Raw genomic sequence first — 19,811 nt, forward strand, 5'->3', positions numbered from 1 at the left:
CAGATTCAAGTTGTGCAACAATGATCTCTTTCTCGAAGCAAATCTGCACACACATATTTACCTCTCATTGTGGCATGGTTGCAGGCACCAACGCTGGCAACAGGACAGCGTCGTGTTAACGCTGTGCGGAGTCTCAATCTCGAAAAATAAATGAAAAACTAAATTGCACAAGCTCACACTGACCTGTTGCCAACGTTGTCCTGCAGCGCTGCATGTCCATCTTGCAACTGGCGCGGCCCTCCTGAGCCGAGCGTGCACTCCCAGGTGAAACTTGTTCATCTTCTTTGAGCTCTTGAAAGTATTCCCGTCTGCGAGTGCCGATCGGCCCCCAGGAGGGCCCCAGGGCCCGTGTTATGCTTAGCATGGATCCCCAAGGTACCCATATTTTGAATTTGTATTATATCAAAAATGGGTACAAACAGGATCTTTCATAATGTCCTTCTGCTCCTTTCTTTCTCGGACGGACGTGAAGAATTCGATGGTAAGACGAAGCCTGCAGACTCCGGATGATAAGTCTTATGTCACTGATACTAATTTGTCAGTCACTGTTGAAGATGTGTGCTCTTTCATCCACATGTTACTTTAATTTTCTATTTCATTCGCATGCCGGGTCACACTAACTGTAATTTTTAGATAAAATACATGAACAGACACGGGTCGAGAACCGTAGACCGATCGGTCATTCACGTCAGGATAGCATCTTTGTTGTTTTTGTGTTGGAGCACAGAGTTGCAGTGCAGGTATTCTCCGGGAGCTAATCTCATTTCATCCATCGACTGACCATCAATGACTGACCTTTTTCACTTCTATAACTGCTTGCTGTCTCACGTGCTTTAGCGCCATCCGGTGGCATTTCCCCCCTCCATGAACCTCCTCATGTCTTACTTCTCCGCCTTCCATCCATTCACTCACCGCCACCACCTCTCTCTCCCTTCTCTCCTGCTTCCATTAACCCTCTCGCCGCCCCTTCCTCTCCCCTGGTGACTCGCTGCATGTTGTGTAGCTGTAGAAGAGGTGGTAGTAGAGGAAGTAGAGGTGGCCCCTGAGGCGGCCCCTGAGCCTGAGGCAGAGCCAGAGCCAGAGCCAGAACCAGAGCCAGAGCCAGAACCAGAAGTAGAACCAGAACCAGAACCAGAACCTGAGGCTGAGCCTGAGCCTGAGGCCGAAGGTATGTGACATGGAGGGGGGAGGAGGGTATTCTATCATCCTTTCCCAGGCAACATGTGCGCTCTACCAGCTATGACAGACCCCCCGCCCCCCAACTAATCCTGATCCGCACACACATTCACCACGTCTGCTAGTAATGCTAACGCTACCTTCCTTTCACCTCTGGACAAAGTCAGAAACAGCCTGGTTATGCAGCACTTGATGGCCGCAATAAATTGGAGATTATTTTTATTCAAGGTGTTTTACAACTAAAATGTGACTAATAGGAGAGGACCAATATTTTTATTTCATGTGACCAAACATAAAGATCCAAAATGCTGCCCCGCATCTGTATCATGTGTTTGGCTAGCATTCTGTTATTTTAGCGTCTGTTGAATTAGCTTTCTCTTCAGTTAGCTTCTCTTCAGTTACCTTCTGTTCAAGTAGTTTTCTCTTCAGCAAGCTTCTGTTAAATTAGTTTTCTCTTCAGTTACCTTCTTTTCAAGTAGTTTTCCCTTCATTGAGCTTTTGTTCAAGTAGTTTTCTCTTCAGTTAGCTTCTGTTCAACTGGCTTTCTCTAAATTTATCTTTAATTCAGTTAGCTTCTGTTGAATTATATTTATGTTCGGTTAGCTTTTTATTAAATTCTTTTCAGTTTAGCTTTTTGTCCCTTTAGCTTTTGTTCAATTAACTTCAGTTCAATTAGCCCAGTGTACCCATATAGCTTTTGTTCACTTCCTTTTCTGAAAAGTTGACTTAGGTTTTGAAGGTGAATTTTAACATTTACTGTAATGTACAACAGCAGTGGACAAAGATCTGAACATCAACATAACCTTATTATTTTTCTAATTCTTGCTAATTCCCGTTAGCATCCAAAGAGTAAGTAATGATACATGGGCATACATTTAGAGTAAAACAATATTGGCCTCTTTTATCAGTGTAACTACTGCACCACATGTACTCTTAAGTACTTGTACTTGGAGTACATAGTTGCTTTTTTTCCTCTGATGAAGGTGAACATCAGATTAAACACATTAAACAGAAGTTATGTAAAGCTGCTTTTTTTATGCTTATTTTTTTGTATTAGAATAACATTTACTGCTTAGCATGAAAATGTTATTTGTTTTGTTTTTTTAATTTAGTTTATAAAGAGAAAAAGATGGTGCTGCAGTTTTCATCTTTTTCAATATTTCCCTAATAGATATGACTTTTCAAGTCAGTGTTGTATTCATGTGCGATTTTGTCAAAACGGAAAAAACTAGTTTCTAGTTTGTTTCAGCAAATGCAAAACAATGTAAAACTTTCCATTTAATGCTAAATAACTAATCTTCTGCCATGTTGTTTAGGGAAATTGTAATTGCATTTTATAGTGGCACATGAATGCAAGGTCACCTGTTACAGTGTTGTATTTTGTTGGGCTGTTTTTAGGTGAAACTGTGGCTCAAACAAAGGCTTTTGTAAATTGTAAATTCTCAAATATGGATGAAGTCTTTGAGGTTTTCACTGTTTTCAAAGTCTTTCTTAAGTTATTTTGTGGGTTCAGATAACTTTATATGTATTTTATCCATGCATTATTGGAGACTGATTTGAGAATTTACAGTAATTATAGAAAAAAAACATCTTCACTCTCTGAGTGAGTGTCTAGAGATGCTGTAGCTGCATAAGATTGACTGAATTTTATAATTATGCTCTTATTACGCCTGCTAATACTGTTGTCTATTCTGCTTCTTTTTTTTTTTTTCTTCGCTGCTTGCTGCATGCAGAGGCTGTTGAAGAGGAAGGTATGTTGATCCAAAAACAAAACTTTCAACAACAAAAAAATCTGTCATTCTGGTTGTGGAAGTTCCCACAGGTCTGAAAAATGGCGCTGAGAGCTTGAAATCTGAATTTAAAAACAAACACAAACTTATTAAATCAGATGTGAGATAAATTGCTTAGTGGGGAAGAAGGGTGAAAGAATATGAAATGCTAACATCGTGCTTCATTGCGCAGCGACCCCTACCGTCACTGCACTCGTGCATCTGCATGGCATGGAGCCGCCAGAATCTGGGTTAAAACAAAACAAGGAACTGGGGAAAATGATTTTGTCTTGCTTGTGTAAAACAGTTTCGGGGTCAAGCCAAAAGAAAAAACAAAACAAAACAACAACAAAAGCAAATCAAACAAGAGTGAATATAAATCACTTTGTAGTTGCTTTTTAGACCAGCGCACTATAAGGTTTGTGACAAATCTGATGACAACATTGTTTCATTATTGTGTTGACACATGTTCACTAAACTTCATAATAATCCCCCTCATTTATTCTGTCTTTTCTTTTTATATGTGACATTTCCATTAGTTTGCTTCTATTTATTTTTATTTTATTAATCTGTTGTTTTCTAACCCCAAATTAAAAACTGAAAAACAAGGCAATCATTTTTTTTTTTAATTTCTTAATCTTTATCTAATCTGTCACGTAGAGACAAATCCATGCATTTTGATCCATGTGATGCCTGAGACTTTATGCAATCTAACCCAATGACATGTACTTGTCCCTTCTTCATTTTCTAACCCGCAGAAGAGAAGCCAAAGTTCAAGTAAGTGTTCTTCTCACTAATGATTTGTCCAAAAAGACAAAAAGTAAAATTAATAATATTTATTGTGATTGTAGTAATATATAATGATGTAATCAGTGCAGTTAAGACTCTAACCCTCTCCCACAGGCCCAGTGCTCCTAAGATCCCCGATGGTGAGAAGGTGGACTTTGATGTAAGTTTACCCACAGAGACGCCGTGCAGGATTTCTACCGATTTGTGTTGATTTGGTTTAGAGTGTGAGCGTTGTTGTCATCTCTGTCTCTGCAGGACATCCAGAAGAAACGTCAGAACAAGGATCTCATCGAGCTGCAGGCCCTGATCGATGCTCACTTTGAGTGCAGGAAGAAGGAGGAGGAGGAGCTGATCGCTCTCAAGGATAGAATCGTGAGTCCATCGAACTTAATAACCCCACCCCCCCCAAAAAAAAAATAACCCTACTTACTATTGTGTAGCAACACCGCAAAAACTCAAAATCTTACCAAGAATATTACAAGCACAAAAAACCTGCTTTCACTGGCAGATTTTTCTACTTATTTCAAGTGAAAATTTGTTTGAAACAAGTGAAAATTATCTCAAAACAAGTTAATTTTTAGGTGATGAGTCTTAGTTTAAGTGGAAAGAGTTTAGTTTTGACTAGAAATGAGACTTTTTGACAAGAAATAAGACAAATATTCATGGAAAGATTTTGAGTTTTTGCAGTGAAGTTGTGGATTTTAAATGCTCGACACCATGTTTGTTAACGTCCGGCAGGAGAAGCGTCGTGCTGAAAGGGCTGAGCAGCAGAGGGTCCGAGCTGAGAAGGACAAGGAGCGCCAGGCCAGACGTGAGGTTCGTGGTTCACACCATCACATCAAGTCGGTCGTTGTGCCGTCTGTTTCCTGTTGGTTTGGGGTGTTATGTGTTGTCTCACTCTGATGTGTTTTTCCCATTCAAAAAAACCAGGAGGAGAGGCGGGTCAGGGAGGAGGCTGATGCCAAGAAGAAGGCTGGTGAGGAGGCCAAGAAGAAGTCGGCTCTGTCCAGCATGGGCTCCAGCTACAGCAGTCACCTGCAGAAGGTCAGTACACAACTCACTGTAACTGTAGTTGTAGTAGTTATAGTAGTAGTAGTAGTTGTTGTTGTTGCACTGCAAAAATTCAAAATCTTACCAAGAATATTTGTCTTATTTCTAGTCAAAATGTCATTTCTAGTCTAAATAAATCTAATTTTACTTAAAATAAGACACATCACATTTGAAAAGTAGCTTGTTTTTAGACAATTTTAAGTGGAAAGAGATTAGTTTTGACTAGAAATGAGACATTTTGACAAGAAATAAGACAAATATTCTTGGAAATATTTTGAGTTTTTGCAGTGTGTTAACTTGCATCTGTGTGTTTGCACTCAACAGGCCGACTCGAAGAGAGGTGGAAAGAAAGAAACTGAGAGGGAGAAGAAGAAGAAGATCCTGGCCGCCAGGCGCAAGCAACTCAACATCGACCATCTGAACGAAGACAAGCTGAAGTACGAGCAACAACACAACAACACAACAACACTAAACCACTCACTCTTCATGTTTGATTGACAGTTTATACACGTATATGTCCTCAGGTACTAAAGTATTGGTTACAGTGACACTTTAATTGAGTACTTCCATTTTGTTTATTATGCCACTTGATAATTATTTCACTTTTTATACAAAAATGTCACACGTTTGATTCCAGATACTCAGATTTGACGATTTCCTTTAATTTTTTTTTTTTTTTTAAGATTTGTGACATTGATTCTGGGTAACCGTGACAATGATTTTCTGACATTTTATATACCAAACAATGACGTAATCGAGACATATTGTTATATATAACGATCATAGTCATTAATTTAAAAACTTTAAAGTGGATTTTTGTACTTTGTTTTTACACTTTTACTCCCTCATTAAGGATTAAGGAATATTTTTATAGTTGATGATTAGGATCCAAACACTTCCTCCATCTCAGAAAGGAGTGGAAAGAGGCAAACACAGTGTGATGCATCATGGGAATCAAACTGATGTAAAATGTAATGTTTGATGTTTTTTTTCCTTCAGGGACAAGATCAACGAGCTGCACGACTGGATGTGCGAGCTGGAGTCTGAGAAGTTCGACCACATGGAGAGACTGAAGAGGCAGAAGTACGAGGTGAGACTTTGTCCCCGGCGTCGTCATGGCAATAATAGCATCATCAATAACCTCTGCTGCGTCCACCGGGTTTGAAAAATCATGAAAGTCACGTGACAACATGCACAACTTTTTCAAGAGAAATGCAATATTACCCTAAAAAAAGTTAGTTTTTTTAAAATGTAGTTATTATTCCTCAAAACATTTGGGGATTGGATTTATTCACATATTTAATGTTATATAGATTGTTTTTGTACATTTATTTTAGTTAGTTGATCATAAATATAATTTTTTTTTTTTAGCTGTAACTATATCGGTAGTTCGTTATTAAAACAAAAATTTAAAGGTTGAATCTGATGTCTGAATTTAAAGGTAGAATATACCATCTTGTTTTTGTTTTTTTTATTGGTTATTAGCTTCTTCTTTTTTCTGAAAAAAAAATATTTACTATAGATTTATACTTTGATAGATTTTAAATTTTATGGTGAAATTTGTGAGAATTCAGATCAGATCCAGATTTGATTAATAATCATCAAATCATTTTAATGCATCACAATTGAGATGTTGATCCACAGCTGTGTGTATGGGTACGTACCCCTCCCTCTCCGTTACACTAAATCTGACTTCACATCACAGTTTAACCCTAATAACTGAGACTTTGAAGGCACTACGGGTTCCTGTCGTTCCCGCCGTCACCTCTGGATTTGAACGGTTGATTTGCTCTTTGATTCCCTCCAGGTTACAACCCTGCGTAAGAGAGTGGAGGAGCTCAGTAAATTGTGAGTAGAGCTGAGCAGGGCGTCTGCGTCTGCCTGCCCTCCTCAGGCTCGCTGCATGTTAGCATGAAGGAAAGAAGGAAGGAAGGTCAAGAGAACCAGAGCGCCACCTCTGGTCCCGGAGAGGACACTACACACCACCAGGGGAAAAAAACAAACAAACAAACAAAAGAGCGAAGCCTTTGTTTCCAAAAGTGACGTCTGTTTATCTCTTAAAGAAAATCTGTTGACGATCAGACTCAACAATGTTAAAGCCAAAGATGAGTCTGTCAGCTCCATTATCAAAAACCCTTGACAAAGTCGATCACTTGAATGCAACATTTCAGAAATGCACAACACAAATTCATCGTTTTGTCGACTAAAAGTGAGTCCAAGTGGTCAACAATGGCGGCTCTGAGCTTCCATACACGACTGACACAAACTGAAATTGAGTTAATGTCAAGACACTCACATGTCTGTTTGTCTTTTTAAGCCTACGATGTCATTTTGGAAAACAAACTCTTATGTAAAGTAGGTGTAAAGGTGGTGTTGGCCGACTGGCGAGCGGTTCGACAGGTAAGTTTCAGAGCTGAACGCCTCTGAGTCGGCGTCAATGTTTATTTTTGGGAAACCACGATGGATGGGCAAAATTTGTGATTCAAGGAAAAGCAATTCCAACTTAAATCCAATAACAGTTGGGGAATTGGTGTTCAGTTGCTCCGCCCATTCCCGGTCTTGGTTTCCCACAATGCCTCAGTCTGCAGCTTCCAGCCCAACGGATCCAGTTCAGAAGAAGAAGCAGAAGGGGGTCGGTTCTCCTCATCAGAGGTAAACTAGTAAAGCTGCTGCTGTGTCGTTTTCAGGTGCTCACGTTCAGGAATCGCATTGACCAGTTGCAGAAGCAGTAAGTAGCCTACAGTCGCTGCTGCGTTCACTGACACCCAGTAATCTCAAGAAGTTAACTTCACTTTTAACTTCAAATCATTGTTTGGGTGAATTTCACAATCTCGTTTCCCCCCCGCCCCCTCCCTCAGAAAGACATAACTGTTTTAACATCCACAACAGTTTATGTCAGTTTATGGCAGGACACATCACTGCACCAGGCCAATACATAACCAATTTAAATTGATCATATATTGGCCAGTGTTTTTTCATAACGGAGGTGACAATAATTTTTAGTTTTACAGTTTTAAGGGTGTCAGTTGTTGATTCTCTGTAAATTTAGTTTTAGCAGCAGCTTAAATCTGACATTTTAAGTCTAAGGTTTGAGCAAAGGTCACTTTATTTTTTTTTTTTTACGTTTGATTAAAACGAGCCATAAACACAGCACTAACACCACCACCACCACCACCGAGTGTTCAGATCATCAAACCGTCTGGAGGTCACCGTCCACCAGCAGCTGAGGACTCACAGGTCATACGTGTTGTGTTCATGTTCACGCATGCTGGAGTTTTAGGCTTCAAAACGTTGTCACATGCGAACAAGCTATAGCCTACCAGAAACAGGCCAGCTAATAGAGCAACAAGCTAACATACTGCAGCTACATTGATAACAGGAAGTTAGTAAAGCTATAAAACCTTTCATTTCTAAACTAAATTTACATTTTTTATATATTTTTTAAATTTTTACAGCTAATAGTAGCATGCTAGCTGCCATGACGTAAATTTTTACATGGTTTTCCTTTAAAATTAGCTTAAAATGTTCCTAAAACTCCAATGTGCCGTTATAAAATGTGTCTTTATGTTTGTGTTGCTTCTTCAATGTCCTATATGTTTTGTGTGTTGTATGTTCCTAAACCTTTGACATACAACAACATCTTATTCACCATCAAACCGTCTGATGGTAGCAACACACACACAACAAACATAATTAGGCCTCTATTTTGGCGTGGTGTGGTGTTCTGGGTCCTTCTCTTCACTGTATGTAAGAGCGATGAGTTGGTGGTTGTTGAACTCAGTGGGCTAATGTTTCAGTGTGTGCAGGTAAGTGCTGCATGAGTTTGTGACCGATTCCAGTGTGAAACCAGTCAATGGACGTAGAGTCGAAGGCCAGATATTAAGCAATTAGCATGTTTAGCATGTTGACCAAAGAACCAAAGTTAGCTTCCATAATATTGTATATTTTCACAATTAGATAAACATACAAACAATTCTAACATTTACATGCAAAAAGATGAAATGCTTACATGCCTACATCCTAAAAGATAAATAGTGCAAGTTGTTTTTCATGTTATGTGGTCGTTAATTATCAAAAAGGACATGCTAACAGACATGCTAATGCAACATATCCACCTCCATTTTTACGTATAGTTTGAATGTTGACTGTAGCTACAAACATGTAGCCTACCAACGCCTGTTAGCTTTGAAGCTCTAGCCGCCGACCCCTTATGGGCTCTATGCACAGCTCCACTACTTCCTGAATTTAATGCTGCTCCTTTATTTCCTGTCTTACATTATTGGACAAACTGATTAATCCAGGTGTGTCTGAGTGGTCACAATGGTCAGACACACCTGGATTAATCAGTTTGTCCAATAATATAAGACAGGAAATAATGGAGCAGCATTAAATTCAGGAAGTAGTGGAGCTGTGCATAGAGCCCATTGGACAAATTCCTACAAACCGTAGAACAAACGAACCAGCGCTCTGACATGTTTTGTTTTCCGTTTGTTTCGTATTACAGCAGCAAGAAGGGAGCCGCCGCCCGCCGCAGAAAGTAGACAGGCACGTCCCGCCTCGTCTCAGAAACCAAACTACGAACGCCTCGGACACACGCCTGATGAAGCAACGCACACTGTGGCGGAGGTCGTGGCTCAGAAGAAACGAGCGATGCTGAAGTTTACGTTGCGTTTACCAACCCACGTCCTGATACATGCAACCAGGAGCCTTTATAGCTGCTGTTCAGTAGGAATAAAAGTACTAAAACTGATTCGCCTCACGCTTCCTCACCCTCAACTGTTTGGTTCTCAGTATTTTTGTAAATAAAGTGTGACTCTTCAAGCCATGTCTGTAGATCTGTTGTCATTCAGAAATCAATAAAGTTCAGTATTTTTAGTCGTGTAATTTTAAAGTCATTTGTGTTCAGCACCGGTTTCTTAACTGCAGGTTTTGGTGTCTAATGATACAGTAGTAGTCGGCAGGAAATGAGGTCATTATGGCCTACAGGTGTATTTAAATTTTTGTTGCCGGGCGACACCTAGTGGCCAAATTAATTAAGACAGGAGCAAAATGGAAAGGAAAAGTGAAGGGTGGTAGTTTAAGAAGATTAAAAAGTTTACGTCATGAGGAGGAGGTTGTAGTGGAGGGATGAATAATGTGAAACCAGCAGTTTACGTTGTTTCTATACCGCTTTGTTATTATTGTAACCATGACAACATGACAAGTACATGCTTGAATAAAAATCACCATCTTTCCCTAAAACCTGACTAGAACACGACCCTTATTATTGTTAACCATGGCCATTTATTTCACCGTTGGATGATTCATCAACTCAAATCTATTTAAAATGTGTTGAGAGTGTGTTATGTTTTTATGATGAGCAAGTCTATCAATGGATCAATGTCTGATCAATTGAATAATTCAGAGGACAAAGGAAAGAAGAAGAAGAAAATCAATCTGGGTTAAAGTTGTTTTTAGTTGTGAAATAATTTCAGTAAATATATAATAGGCTAATTATACATAAGAGTCATAATGTTAAAAAGTAAAATTTGAGGAACGGTAACAGACATGACATTTTTATGTATAGTTTGAATGTTGACTATACGAACATGTACCAACACCTGTTAGCCTTAGTGGTTTTTGATTATTATATTATACGTATTTATTGGATTTATATTCTTACAGAAAGTATTTTATATTAATTTCATTCATAGAAAAAAAAAACATTGCTTCATACTGTTTGCACCAGATTTGGTTTTCAGTTTGTGTGACATGTCTCAACCTGCTTTATTTAATTTGAAGGGAAAGTTTACTTTATTATTATACCATATTTTTAGTTGTGAAATAATTTCATAAATACATAATAATAAATAAGACCCATAATATTCAAAAGTATATTTAAGGAAACAAGAAGCTGTCTCATTATGGGCTGTTTAAAGAATTAGAGGCGTCTTCATTATTAAAAAGGTTTGTAAAGGCTCGAGTCATACGATCTTCACTTGGAAGATTCGGCTCCTGATCGACCCGACAGGAAACAGGTGGTTGTTGAGGGTTGGGGCCACAGGTTTGAAGTTTTGGGGCCTTTTGCCTTGATGCAATACAACACATTTCTCACACAACATCTCATTTATGTTGCTTGTTCCACCTCGATTCTTCATAACAGCCTCAGTGGATCCTGTTGGGCCTCCTTCCCCAATAGCAAACCTATTACCAGTGTCCAACAAAACTGGTTCACAGATCATAGGAAAACAACAACAGTTTTAAAGCGTTTTTTTAAACAATATTTTCATATTTTCATTGAAAATGTAAGTGTATATCAGAACATGTAGGCTACATCAATGTACAAATATATGTCCTCTCATTCATAAATACACCAACACAGAACAGTGAGGTCAACAGAAAACCAATTTGCGATCAATGGAAAACTTTTTCAACAGGCGTCTTAAAATATTGATGAATGAATGAATGAATGCATTTCTTTATTTGGAACAAGGAAAGAAAACAAGGGAAGCAAATACAGTAGCTGCACTTTGCAGATGTCCGAAAAGGAGTGGGCTGTAAGAGTAAGTAAGAAACACAAACACACACACGGCTGGGAAGTTGGAAAATATTGATCTATGAAATAAAGAGACTAATGCTTTTTGAATTAATTGGCCTGATATTCCTTCAGTCGGACCTCAAATATCAGTAATAAAGAAAAAAAAAGATAGTGTGTTTATATTTCCTCTGTAAAAGCTGCGTGATGTGTCTCATAAACCTGCAGCTCCTCTGAACGACCACACGATGGCACTGTTGATCTTTGAGTTCAAGTGTCAGCGAAGAGGTGAAAGGTCAAATGTTCTGCAACAGTGTTTTGAGCTGAATAAAACTAAATATATATATTTTTTAAATTTCATTTTTGTACATGTCATCACTTACAGTATGAATTAAAATGTAAGTGACAGATTTTAAACTTTTAATGGACTTAATTTATGGAGCTATAATAATAATCTAATACTAAACAGTCACAATAAACACCAAATATTGTTCTGCAAAGACTAACATGAAAATTTGTATTAAAATCAGTCATTAAAAAAGCCACAAATGATCATTTAAAGTTTAGAAAAGATCACATGCACAGTTAGTTGTTTTATAAAGCATATAAAATAGGGTTAGGGCTATATTAGGGCTATAAATCCTTCCAAATATAAATAATTTCTTATAATAAATGGTAAAATTACTGTGTATGTGTGTGTGTGTGTGTGTGTGTGTGTAATGTGTGTTGTATATTGGCACATAAATGAAATATTTCCACACTGAAAATAAAGAAATTCAAAGATCTGTTTTTTGTATAAATAAGCAGTTTCATTTATTTGTCATTAGACTGTCACTCAGTTTTCAGATGTATAAATATAAAGTTTAACATTTTTTTCCACAACAAACAAAAGCACATACAGACAGAAACATTAAATACATAATTAATACTTTTCAGTTGGAACAAATCAGCTCTTATTTACATCATATGTACAGAAACAGAAAAATGGTCCTCCGCTGCAGTGAATGAAAACAACAAATGAAATAAGCTTTGTTTGTTTTTTTAAATTTGACTTGGACAGGAAGGAGGTCGGAACCTACTTCAAAATAAAATAAAATAAAATAAAATAAAAACACTACAATGCTGCTGTAAAACTCTCAGAGATGTAATCTGAGGAATTTATGTGTCTGTAGTTGTGTGTTCATAAAGTTTTATACAGAAATCTACAGTGTTGTATCTTTTTTCTTTTTTTTTTTCTTTTCAGCATTATTGTAGTTTTTGTTTCCTCCCCCTGAGGGAGTTGAACAGCTGGGGGCTTTAGGACTTCAGATGGACGAGTGTGGAGGAATGTAAGTGGATGGTTTCTTTTTGGCCTCCGTCCTTCAGAATAAAACACAGAAAGGAAGAAAAAAAAAGAAAATCCTTCTGAACGACTCGGCTGAAGCCTGAAACTAGTTTTATATATATATATATATATATAACTTAAAAACTAAATAAACGTACAGAACTGAAGTGATTTCTACTCGTCAGTAAACCTGTTATACAAGAAGAAAGAAAGAAAGAAAGAAAGAAAGAAAGAAAGAAAGAAAGAAAGAAAGAAAAAACAAAAACTACATTTTCCAGCATTCGAGTGGTTCGATCCGTTTAGGTATTAACGACAGGAAAAGGGAGTTTGAGCTATGGAAGATCATTCCTGCCAGGAAAAGTACGGTAAGCAATCTATTGAAAAAACCTGTTTTGATTTCATCTTATTTTGAAAATTCCACTTATATACCTTACACTATATGAATAACTGTGGATTTCTCTCTTTATACATGGAGCACATTGAATTAAGACTGAAGTAAGATTAAAAGGAATAAGGTTTTTGTTTTTGTTTTTCTCCGAGCTCTCAACCACATTTCATGATCCTCACCAGCACATTAACTATAAAATCTATAAAATGTCATTATAAAATATCAATCTCTATTTGTTGTTGATGATGATTGAAATGTGGCGTAAAGCTCGATAAGTCACTACTATTAAGGCTGGTTTTGTCTTTTAAACTCATATCTTTAAATTTTTTTGTTTTTTTTGTTTTCTGGCAGTAATGAGCTTCCATACCGAGGGAATAGAAGCCGGTGTGGAAGGATGTTGATGCTTTAAAAACAACAAACGGGTTGTAAAGACTCAGTTCATCCTAAATAAGTTGTGTTTGTGTGTGTACGGTATATGTGATTGTCCCAAGTGTGTGTGTGTGTGTGTGTGTGAGTCTATAGGACTTGGTAGATGAGGTTGGGGTCCTGGCTGGCGGTCGGGGAGGGGGTCTGCTGGGCGGGTCCGGGGGCCGCTGCCGGCTGTGCGGCCGGGTCTGAGGGGGGAGTAGGGGGGCCGTCGGCGGCCGGCAGCAGACTGCTGGTGGTGGTGGTGGTGGCGGCGGTGGCGTCGGTGGAGATTCGCTCCACGATGCTGGAGAGGCAGTCCAGACTGGAGACCACGGAGCTGCGGTCGCTCTTCAGACCTGAGGATGGAAAACACCGGTCGCTGTTAGAAACTTCATTATAGCCTATCAGTTTCAGTTTTATGATGTCATTCTATGTTTTAACCATTTTTATACTTTCTGAGTGTTAACGTTTTATTTTTAATTTTATTGTGGCTGAAAATACCAAACTTGTTTTTTTCTGATTAATTTTTAATTCAAGTTTTTTGTTTGTTTTCATTTATTTTAAAAATGCAAAAAAGGTAAAGAACATTAAACTTTATGTAATAAAATGGTGGACGTTTGTATAAAAAACAAAACAAAAAAATTGAATATACCAATGTATGTTTTAGCATTTTGTATCACGGCTATTATTATAAAGAGAGTTATAAATTGAAACGTTTTTATTTATTTATTTATTTATTAAGATAAATGTAGGATTTTATGTAGCAAATACAAGCATCATACTTGCTTCCAGTCATTGTCATTAATTAACTTTTATGCGATCTAGAATGTTTATATTCATAAATATTGTAAAAAGAAAATTGTGTATGTTTCTGTGTTGTGTGTGCTGACTGAATAAAACAAATATGACTATTCTTATTACTCCACAATAACATATGGTGTCATTATTATTAACTATACAGTTTATCTTTCTCTCTTAAAGGCCAGTAAAAGGCTTAAGCAATAATAATATTAATGTACGTCCACTACATCCTTTAACACTTCTTAAGTTTTATTGGTTTATTGGGCTCATTTATAACCTGTTGATGTTTTTACAGCTCGTCCTGTTTGTTTTTCTCTGTTTCACTGTCACAGCTGATGAATGAATTAAAGTGGTCTGATGTGTCATTTACTGCAGCTTTTCTTACCGTTTGGTGTCTGAGAGAAATAAGAGCTGTCGTAACTTCCTCTTCTGTTGGACTGACAGCTCGGCCCGTTGAAATCCGTCTGAGGAGGAAACAGAAAGTAGGAATTAGATTTTACAACATGTGAGATTTTCATTCACCACAGAAACACAGATATCAGTTATTATTGATCATTATCAAATTATTTTATGAAACTAAAATGTAGCAAAAAGATCAAGTGCTGAAATAAATGTATTAAAAGTAAAATGTATCTTTCAAATAAAACAGCCAACATACATCATTGACTTCACCTTATAATATAAATAAGGCCATTCACTTATTTTTCAAAATAAAACGTTTCTGTTTAGGCATTCATCTTTTTACATAATTATAAACTACAGATAAATTAACTACACATTTGTCTTAACATTCGTTTAGTAGTTTATCACCGTTTAATTGATAGAGACAGATTTTTGTTTTTAATGGAGTGACTAAAACAGACTTTTTTTCGTTTCTACTGTATTAACTGGAACATCTTTGTATAATAAAACACATTTTAATGTTCTCTTTAAATTAAGATGCAGCAACAAAACTAATGTGATTCAATAGAAGACGAAAAAAAGCCTATAATAAGTTTATTACTGAGTAGAAGAAAAAGATGTAGTGGCATCGAGCCCTTTGGAGTGAAGCTGCTGTTACTGATGATTTTAACTAGTATAAAACACTTCAATTAGCCTACACAAAATTTACAGCGGGAAAAAAAACGAAAAACTCAAGTTTGAACGAAAAATAATGAAGTTTCTAGTTTTTTTTAAATCAAAAATAACTGGAGAAAAGGAGGGAAACTCTAACAGGCCAATGATCGAATGAGCATTAAATCAAACAAACCAAAAGTTAAAACCTAGCTGAAACAACCACATGGAGAAACCTCTCCACCTCCCCCCACCATCCTCTGACACCTGTCGGTCCCTGAACTCACCATGCCGTCGGAGCAGTTGGAGCGCGGGCTGGAGGCGTCCGAGTCCCCGCTGTAGTGCTCCAGCACCGGGTAGAAGCCGTCGTCCTGGCCGCCGCCGCCCCGCAGCAGCGACTGCAGAGACTCGATGTAGCTGATGGCGTTGCGCAGGATCTCCACCTTGGGCAGCCGCTGGTTGGGGTTGGCCGTGGTGCAGCGCTTCAGCGTCTCGAAGGCGTCGTTGACCTTGCCGAGCCGCCGGCGCTCCCGCATCGTGGCCGCCTTGCGCCGGTCCGCGTTGGTGGTCTTCCTCTTGCAGGCCTTGCAGGCCCAGAGCAGGCAGCGGCCCGCCTGGTGGTGCCCGCTGGGGGCGCGGACGTGCTCGTCGTCCTCCGCCTCGGCGTGGTGGTGGTTGTGGTGGTGGTGGTGGTGGTGGTGGTGCAGCAGGGAGGACGGGGAGGAGGAGGAGGAGGAGGAAGGGGAGGATGAAGTGGAGGAGGAGGAGTCCTCCGGCTTCAGCAGGCCCACATGGACCAGCCGCGGGTCCAGGTCCTCGAAGAAGTGCATGTCGCTGGTGTTGAAGCACGGGTCATCATAGAAATCATCAGCCGCGGGGATGGGGAAAGAGATATCCGACAACTCCATGGTTCAGTCCCAAATGAAGTACAAGAAGAGGAGGAGGAGGAAGAAGAGGAAGAGGAAGGAAAATCCAGAGGAGCCGTGAGCCAAAAAACACAGAGGGAGAAGATGGAGGGTAGAGATGAAGAGGAGGAAGAGGTGGAGGAGACACTGAGTGTTTTCTGGGGGAATGTAGAGTCCTGTCACAAACTGTTCTGTCCCTCAGCTGTCGACCTGGACGCTCTTATACCTGGGACAGCGCGGGGGGGGCGGGGCCAGGGCGCCGAGGGCCCGGGAGGCCTGACCAATCACAGAGCAGCGGGAGGGGTTTACAACTTCACGGTAATTAGTGTACAATTACCCCTGAGAGGGCAGTAAGAGCGAGGTAATATACTGCAGCACACACACACACAGTGACACACACACATGGTACATTAACACTGGAAACACACACTTAGTCATCACTCAACCACAACACATGGGGGTTTCTTTTCTTTTCTGGCTGAAATATGATGAAGAAAATGATAAAACTCTTAATAATTCAATCTTTTTCTGACATTTTCTTTCTTTTTTAATGTTTTTAATGCAGTTTGTTCAAACTATAGACCTGAACCTATAAAAATAGTTAGATATGTTGGTATAAAACTGCAGAAAGAATGAAAATAAGAGAAAATTATAAAGTAATTGGAGGTATATTAATGAAAACAGACTAAAACTAGTTTATTTAGTATTTAGAAGCATATAAACATTCGTTTTCACACACATCATAACACATTTTAAGTGTTAATGTGCATAAAACATTCATATGTGTAATAAAAGTGCATACACATTGTATATGCAACATGTAGGTGCTGTTTCACTAAAATATTATTGTAGATGAGATGTGTTATATGATGAACATGTTTTATAGCCTGCTAATTAAATGTTTATATATTGCCAATCAATTCCAAATTATAGGTTTTTAAAGTTTTGCACAATGTTGCATAAAACTAAGAATAATACATGTTAAAGGGATTTCATTTAAAATACAAACAACTTCTATAAAATGCAAATATTGCACATTAATGTTATGGAAAACAACATTTCTCATAGCATGATGAAGAGCAATTGATCATATTTGGGAGGAGGTTTTCTGTCCAAGTTGATGCAGACGAGCTGTTTTTCTTATTGTTGATGATGCAGAGCTGCATGACTCAGTGTCACATCCAAACTTAGCAGAAGGTCTGCTCACATTTCACATCTTTACGGAGCCAAACACCATTTTTAAAGAGTGTTAATACTGCATGAAAGTGTGAACGCAGTAATCAAGTTAAATGTCATTGAGTTTATTTATAGATGTGAGTGTTTCTCAGGAGGAGAGACTCACCTCCTCCTCCTCCTCTTCCTCTTCCTCCTCCTCTCTCAGCTGTCATCATCATCATCACACAAACATCCACAAATATTTTAATTGAGTGATTTTCACTGAAACCTGCAGCAAAACTCCCAAATGTGTTGTTGTTGTTGTGCAGCTGCAGTGGCATAGAGCAGCAGCTGGAGGGCGCTGCAGAGCAGAGCCTGAAAACAAACTGCTTGCCCACCCGCCTGTCTGCCTTGTGTGTGTCTGTGCCCTGAGCGCTGTCTCGCAGGCCGTGGACTAACCACACATCATCCTCTGCCAGTCCTGAGTGACAGATGGTTAGAAGCTCCACTGTGTGGGTGCTTCAAGTGTCTCAGGAAATATTCAAACCCTGTACCCAAGGGATTATCACTATCAGTCTGACGTGACTGACAGGACGAACAACTAAATAGGCCTACATGTGTTTTATCAAAATACTGGAGCTAAACACACTTTACTTTTATTCTTAGTTGAGAAACATTCAATAAAACTTCATCTTCTGTGGCTTCATATAAATTATCTTGAAGTTATACCAAAAAAAATTCAAATTTTTACTTATTTTATAATATTTTTTTAACACAAGACTCACAATCTGGACTCCTCATTAAGACACAATTGTACATTAGTAATATAGCCCACAAAAGTCATTACATCAAGTCTTGACAGATTAAGTCCGTTTCAATAACTCTGTAACTGCTTTGGCAACATGGCTTTGTTTTTGTCAATAAAGCTGTTTGAATTCAAGAGAGAGAAAATACAGATTGTTTGTTTTTCCAACTTTATTGTATAGTGCACAAGCCCAAACAAATAAACACTTTCATACAACAATCAAGTCCCAAAACAAGGCTGTGTCATTTACATGCTTAAGAATATTTGTATTTGTAGGAAGAGGCTGCACAAGTTCACAAACAGAAGACGTGGAGTAGCAAGGTAGGCTTTGTAGGAAAACATGTAGCCTAGCTACAAATATAAAGTGCCCTTTAAAACTGGCTTCATTTAGGAAACAGTCACATTATTTTCAAAATAAATAATTTAGTCTGATAAAAAAAAAGCAACCTCTGTACAGGGCTGAACCTCAACAGGTCTTTGGTATCGACAGCTAGCCTACTAAAACACCAGTGCAGGTTGCTGGTCCTCTGTTTGTCAGGGTTAAAACGTTTGGTAGAAAAATATGTTTAAACTCTTCAAAGGAAAATTGGAAAAATACAATATTTCAATACAAAAAGACATTTGGAAAAAAAAAGTTTTGGTTTTGTTTGTTTGCTACACTTTCCTGTTGGGTTGCCAGATTTGTGCTAAATAGCTGAAAACCACATGGACTAACCAGCTTGTTATTTAGCAAGATACGACATGTAAATCAGAGCTTTGGAGTTATTTAAAGGTGAATTTTTTGCTTTTAATGGAGCAGTTGGGAAGTTATGATGAGAGAAAAACACACAAAGAAGTCACAATTTCACGTTAGTGAACAGATTTCACATAGCTAATATTATAAATGAGAATAGTTAATGTGACAAACTTTCAATAGTGTAAAATATAAATCAAACTCGTCAAGTATAGGACACATTTTCTCTTTTGATGCTAGGCTAGCCGTTCACCTTTGCTGCTTTTGCTTAGCTAAGCTAATACGTTGAGTGATAACTTCTAATTTGCAGCCTCTATATGCTAATAACAAAGAGAGCAAACACATATTATGAAAAACATAAAGGAGTGACAGACAGTAGCAGTTTGGCTGTGTTTTAAGGTGCATTCGCTTCTTCTTAAAGGGATAGTTCAACATTTTTGCAAATTCTCCTATAATCCCTATAGTTATAGCAGTAGGTTCATTAGGCTACCTTTAATTATCGGTGCATGTTGTTTTGAGATCAGCGGGGCAGAGACGTGAGCTGCTCAGTGAACACAATGGAGGTGAACGGTACAGGTCCCTTGTCCCTCATCAAACTCATCAAATACACAATCCAACAACTCTGAAATGCTCATGTGGACAAGTTGTGACCTGACATTCGCCACGCTATGAAATAATAGGCCTATGTTACGACACATGAAGCTAATACTCGGGAACTACTTGCGCTTTTAAAATCACCCCGCCCAGCAGCCGTGTCTGGAATGTAGCTCTGGCTGCGTTTGCCTCAAAAACAAACTCTGTTTCGTAATGTGACATGATTATTTCATAGTGTGGTGAATGTGCAGGTCACAACTTGTCCACCAGAGTGTTTTGGAGTTGTTGAATTGTGTATTTGATGAGTTTGATAAGGGACAAGCAATCAGTAGGCTACCATTCACCTC

General features: G+C 38.5%; 2 protein-coding genes across 2 annotated transcripts; one reads left to right on the forward strand and one right to left on the reverse strand.

The window, feature by feature from the left end:
* The first annotated feature begins 393 nt into the window (after positions 1–393).
* On the forward strand, positions 394–9,659 carry LOC310987594 (troponin T, fast skeletal muscle isoforms-like). The gene is made up of 11 exons (XM_083973923.1): positions 394–481; positions 1,004–1,168; positions 3,704–3,722; positions 3,849–3,894; positions 3,990–4,106; positions 4,473–4,550; positions 4,665–4,778; positions 5,109–5,221; positions 5,784–5,874; positions 6,592–6,632; positions 9,289–9,659. The coding sequence occupies exons 1-11, from the start codon at positions 409–411 to the stop codon at positions 9,323–9,325; spliced, it is 894 nt and encodes a 297-aa protein (XP_083830049.1). The 5' UTR covers positions 394–408; the 3' UTR covers positions 9,326–9,659.
* A 2,455-nt stretch (positions 9,660–12,114) lies between these two features.
* LOC310986959 (myoblast determination protein 1 homolog) lies at positions 12,115–16,358 on the reverse strand. The gene is made up of 3 exons (XM_083973090.1): positions 15,560–16,358; positions 14,603–14,683; positions 12,115–13,775 (listed from the first exon to the last, which is right to left on the reverse strand). The coding sequence occupies exons 1-3, from the start codon at positions 16,178–16,180 to the stop codon at positions 13,527–13,529; spliced, it is 951 nt and encodes a 316-aa protein (XP_083829216.1). The 5' UTR covers positions 16,181–16,358; the 3' UTR covers positions 12,115–13,526.
* Positions 16,359–19,811: the final 3,453 nt, after the last annotated feature.

This window comes from Trachurus trachurus (genome assembly GCF_905171665.1).
Source record: "Trachurus trachurus genome assembly, chromosome: 6".
Lineage (NCBI taxonomy): Eukaryota > Metazoa > Chordata > Actinopteri > Carangiformes > Carangidae > Trachurus > Trachurus trachurus.